At 53.0% G+C, this 5,724-nt stretch overlaps 1 protein-coding gene across 1 annotated transcript in view; it reads left to right on the top strand.

Annotated features, from left to right (window-relative positions):
* RAB19 (RAB19, member RAS oncogene family) overlaps positions 1–1,620 on the top strand; it is a 9,582-nt gene extending 7,962 nt beyond the window's left edge. Inside the window, exon 4 of the mRNA XM_004382451.2 lies at positions 326–1,620. Coding sequence (XP_004382508.1) covers positions 326–594 — 269 coding nt within the window. The 3' untranslated portion in view covers positions 595–1,620. The remainder of the gene's footprint in view (positions 1–325) is intronic.
* Positions 1,621–5,724: the final 4,104 nt, after the last annotated feature.

Raw genomic sequence — 5,724 nt, 5'->3', positions numbered from 1 at the left:
GTGCAGCTTGACCACGTGTCCACTGTCCCCTTAAATGTGCTCAGGAGAAGGGCCAGTTCTTTCCCTGCCCCTGGAAGGAAACTTAGGCCTTCCCAAGGCTTTTCAGCTGCTTAGGTGAGACAAACCATTCTCATCCCTTTAGTGCTCCAAACGGGTCTGTTCAGTCCCGATTACCAACACTTCGTCCTCCCTCAAAGGTAAGTTACTCCATTGTGTGTATGCACCACATTCAGCTTATCTATGCATCTAAAATGTTTTTTTTAAAGTTCATTTTAAAAAACCGATGAATTCCCTCAGCGGACTATGTGCTCACCTTTCCTTCCAGGAAACAAAGCAGACCTGCGGGACCAGCGGCATGTCCTGTTTGAGGACGCCTGTACGCTGGCCGAGAAGTACGGGCTCCTGGCCGTGCTGGAGACGTCAGCCAAGGAGTCCAGGAACATAGACGAGGTCTTCATGCTCATGGCCAAGGAGCTCATTGCCCGCAACAGCCCGCACCTGTGTGGGGAGGCCACCCTCAGCAGCCTGCCCCTGGACTCCAGCCCTGTCCTCATGGCCCAGGATCCGACTGCGGAGACCCACTGTGCCTGCTGAATGCTCCCAAGGCTGGGGGCCTGCCAGCGGGGCCGCCTCTGAGGCCACAGGCAGCTGGTGCCCCAGCGTCTACAAGAAAATGTGCTCCAGCCTTGCATCCCACCAGCCTCGGCCCACACCACTAGCCACAGCTGCCGGCTCTGAGGAGGCACAGCCCCATTCCCTCAGTTTCGCCCAGTGAAACCAGGGCTGGACGCAGGGCGTGAGGGGTCCGGATGTTCTTCTCCTCCTTCCCGGTTCTGTCCCCCAACCCTTCACCTGTTCTCTGCTGAGTTGTGTTTCTCACTTGAAAAAGAGGGTAAGACAAGGAAGGAAGAGAAGGGGAATAGCAAGAGGGAGGATGGGATGTTTAGAACATTCTGGAAGAGTTCAAAACAGCTTGGGCATGGGAGAGTGGGGGAACCCGCGTGCTGTTAGCACTCTGCTTCCTGACAAGTCATGCTGGAAATGGGTCCTTGACACAAATGCCATCTCGCCAAACGGCCAGGAGTCCCGTATGGTGACAGAACTGGACATCACTGGTCCTAGCTGGGTGGGTCTGACCACCCTCCTAGAATGTGGGAGAGGCGTACCATTTCCTTCTAAAACACCAAATTGTCTGCTGGACCAGAAGTCATTTCTGAAATGAAATGAAATTGGCTCATTGCTGAATATCAAACCCACATTTCTCCTTCTGTAGAAGCTGTCAGGGAGAAGCTGGTACCTTTGGGGGCAGAGTAACTCCTGCTTCCAGGACTCAAAAGTCAGAGGCGGCTGGGAAGGCATGACGTCCCTTGGTGGTGCAGTCAGTGAACACGCTGGTCTGAGAACTCAAAGGTTGGAGGTTCGAGTCCACCCAGAAGTGCCTTGGAAGAAAGGCCTGGCGATCTGGTTCTTCCCTCTGCCCTAAGTCATTCTAGTCTTGCCTTAGACATTTCTTAGTCCCTAAGGAGTCTTTTGGGGCCCTGGTGTTGCACTGGTTAAGAGCTTGGCTGCAAGCCCACGGGTCAGCAGTTCGAATCCACCAGCCACTCCTTGGAAACCCTATGGGGCAGTTCTACTCTGTCCTATAGGGTCACTATGAGTCAGAATCGACTCAACGGCAAGGGGTTTGGTTAAGAAGTCTTTTGTTGTTATTGCTGTCAGCTGCTGCCGAGCCGACTCGTGGCAACCCCAGTATGCAGACAAGAACTGCTCCAAAGGGTTTTGACCTTTTGGAAGCAGATCGCCAGGCCTGGCTTCCAAGGTGTCTCTCTGGGTGGGTCTGAACCAACAACCTTTTGGCTAGTGGGTGAGCACTCAACTGTTTGCACCGCCCAGGGACTCCTAAGGGGTCCTTGTTAGGTGCCGTTGAGTCAGTTCCAACTCACGGAGACCCCGTGTACAACAGTATGAAACACTGCCCGGTCCTGCACCATCCTCACAGTTGTTGCTATGCTTGAGCCCATTGTTGCAGCCACTGTGTCAGTCCATCTCCTTGAGGGTCTTCCTCCTTTTCGCTGACCCTCTGCTTTACCAAGCATGATGTCCTTCTCCAAGGACTGGTCCTTCCTGATAACATGTCCAAAGTATGTGAGACGTAGTCTTGCCATCCTTGCTTCTAAGGAGCATTCTGGTCATACTTCTTCCAAGACAGACCCTGTTCATTCTAAGGAGTCCTTAGGTAGAAGCAAAAATTCAAATTCTGATTCACAAGGTCATAAATGATCCATTTTGCTTTCGTTATCCACAAACAAAATCAACCACGTGAAGGGTAATGCAGGAAAGCTGGGAGGGTCTGCTTCTGAGAACTGCCAGCTCTGCCTTAAACATCAGGGAGCACTCTTAATTTTTCTCATTAAGGGTTCCTTTGGCGCTCCCGGGTGGTACATACAGTTAACGCATTCAGCTGCTAACCAAAAGGTTGGAGGTTCAAGTCCACCCCTAGGTGCCTTGGAAGAAAGGCCTGGCAATCTCCTCCTGAAAAATCGGCCATTGAAAACCCTATGCAGCACAGTTCTACTTTGCACACATTCGGTCGCCATGAGTCGGAACTGACTCAATGGCAACTGGTTTTACTGGTAAGGGCCCCTTTTAGAGACTCTTGCCTCGCAGAAAAGTCTTCATTGTTTGCTGATGAGCTCTATTTCTAAGGAACTCTTGACAGCTCAACCAATCTGTTCAGTGTTTCCCAATCCCAGATGTCAGGCCAGGGCCAGGCACAGACCAATGTGTATGGCCTGCAGAGGTCGCCCTTGGCGGCTAAGCTTCTCTCATCTCACTGAGCGACGCCCCCCAGCCTTTCCCACCTTCCTCCAGGAAGAGAGCTGGAATCGATCGGCCAATGAGGCCCCAAGTCCAACTCTCCCCTGTATTTTAATGAGACTCAAAGACCAAACCTACCGAGAGAAAGCGCTACGTTGGGACTTCAGCCAGGAGCTCAGCCCCTTGGGAGAGAAGAGTGTCTCAAGGACCCCTGAAATCCTCCTCATGGGCAGCTGTCCTCCGCGAGGCCGTCCACACTGGGCACACGCTCTCGTCCCCACAGGTGGCCTTCACACCAGGCTCCAGGATGCACATTAGGGGAGGACAGGAGATGGCGCTGCTTGGGGAGACGGAGTAGGGGTCCCAGGGCTGGCTGCGTCCCCGTTAGCTGAGGATGGGATGAGGGAGCCGCGCCCCAGACCAGGCCACCCCAGCAGCTCCGCTTAACAAGCAGCACTTCCATGGGTCACTCGTTCTTGCTGGAACGGCCGCCTCCCCAGCAGGGCCCCTGCTGCTCAGGCTCCCTTCTCCCGCTTCCTTCAGACCAGCGGCGACCCCGGCCTCAGAGGTACAGTCATGGCCTTAGCTGTCTAGTGCTGCCGTCCCAGAAATTCCCCAAGTGGGTGGCTTTAAAACAGAAATTATTTTCTCACAGTTTAGGAGGCTAGACGTCCAATGTCAGGGTGCCGGCTCTAGGGGAAGGCTTTCTCTCGGTCGGCTCTGGGGGAAGGTCCCCGTCTCTTTTCAGCTTCTGCTCCTTGGCGATCTCCCGTGGTGTGATGTCTGTCTTCCCCCATCTCTGCTTGCTTCCTTCCTCAATACGCGCTTTTTACATCTCAAAAGAGATTGATTTAAGACACATTCTACGCTAATACAACCTCATTAACATAGCAAAGAAAACCCATTCCCAAACGGGATCACATCCACTGGTATACAAAGCCTTTGCCACTGAGTCAATTCCGACTCATAGTGATCCTATAGGACAGAGTAGAAGTGCCCCATTGGGTTTCCAAGGAGTGGCTGGTGGATTCGAACTGCTGACCTTTTGGTTAGCAGCCGTAGCTCTTAACCACTGTGCCACCAGGGCTCCTCCCCAGGTCTAGGGGTCAGGATTTACAGCACGTGTTTTTGGGGAACACGATTCAGTGCCTAACAGTTCGGAAGGTGCATTCGCGTGCTGAGTGCCCCGTTTATCCCCTCGTGCTTCCTCACTCAGCCAGTGTCTCCACCCAGAACGACTTCTAATAGAAAGACCCCCTCCTAGCCTGTCACAGGACTGAGCCCCACGGTCGGGACGCACCCACTTGTGCAGTCAGCAGATAAGCCACGGACGGGCCGGCAGCTCCATGGCCACATAGGTAGGGCCGGCCCAGGCCCAGTGACTGGCGATGGCAGTGGGGGAGGGAAGGAACAGGGTGTCTGGGAGCTCTGCTGAAGCTTGTCCAGCGTCACAGCAACACACAAGCTTCCACTGAGGGACGGGTGGCAGCCCGCACGGGGTGCGTGGGACAGGAGTTGAACCTGGGTCTCCCACAGCGAAGGCCACAATTGTACCACTGAACCACCAGTGCCTCCCTCCTGAGGAGGATAACCAAAAACAAAGCGAACCCACTGCCGTTAAGTCGGTTCTGACTACGAGGACCCGTTGTGCTACAGAGCAGAGGTGCTTCATAGGGTTTTCTTGGCTGTGATCTTAACGGAAGCAGATCCTCAGGCCTGTCTTCACTGCCCCACTGGGGGGGTTTGAACCACCAACCTTTAGGTTAGTTGTTAAACGCAAACCGTTCGTGCCACCTAGGGACTTACTGAGAATTAGCCAAACCCTTTGCCATCAAGTCAGTTCTGACCCACAGTGATCCTACAGGACAGAGCAGAGCTGCCCTGTAGGGTTTCCAAGGCTGTCATCTTTATGGAAGCAGACTGCCACATCTTTCTCCAGCGGAGCAGCTGGTGGGTTCAAACTGCTGACCTTTCTGTTAGCAGCCAAGCACTTAACCACTGCGCCACCAGGGCTCCTCCTGAGAAGTACAGGGTGAATTAGAAAAAGAACATTTTCGAAAATGTATTGCTCAGTAACGAGGTAATAAATGGCGATACATAAAAAGTAGTCAAACCAACCGTGAGGACAGTAAGCCCTCCAAAGGCTCTCCCCTCCCCCATCAGTACCAGAGGCCCCCGCATCCCAGCTGGGTAGCACCCACTGGCACTCTGTTTCTTCAAGGCTGCTGGGAAGAGGTGTTTCACAGACGAGCTTCTCAATGTATTCCCACGTGGCCACCGTGACTTCTCCTGGAACGCTGTGTAAAATGAAATGCTGATTTGGCACTGTCTTACCAGCACTTCGTCCTTGGATTCGTTCACTTCCCCAGCTTTTGGGCAGCACTCCCCCCACCCAAAGGAGCACTGGTGGCTCAATGATTAAGCGCTCAGCTGCTAACCGAAAGGTGGGTGGTTGGAATCCACCAGCCACTCCACGAGAGAAAGACCTGGCAATCTGCTTCTGGAAAGATTACAGCCTCAGAAACCCCATGGGGCAGTTCTACTCTGTCATATAGGGTCACTATGAGTTGGAATTGACAGCACACAACCTCAGAAACCCCATGGGGCAGTTCTACTCTGTCATATAGGGTCACTATGAGTTGGAATTGACAGCACACAACCCCCACCACCCCCACCGAGATCCTTCAAAGTCCCCCCAGCTCCTCAGCGCCCTCTCTGCTGCTACATACTGTGTAGCTCCCCAAACTTCTGCCCCTTCCGGACTATTCTACATGCCAAGTGAGGCTGAAATTGATATTTTTCTCCCAACTTTTATTATGAAAAATTTCAAACACATGGAGATTGAAATAATAGAAAACTGAATATCTACATATCTACCACCTACATACCTAGATTCACAATGTGTTA

This window comes from Trichechus manatus, unplaced genomic scaffold, assembly GCF_000243295.1.
Source record: "Trichechus manatus latirostris isolate Lorelei unplaced genomic scaffold, TriManLat1.0 scaffold00093, whole genome shotgun sequence".
Classification (NCBI taxonomy): Eukaryota; Metazoa; Chordata; class Mammalia; order Sirenia; family Trichechidae; genus Trichechus; species Trichechus manatus.
This window is presented reverse-complemented; position numbering and strand designations above follow the sequence as displayed.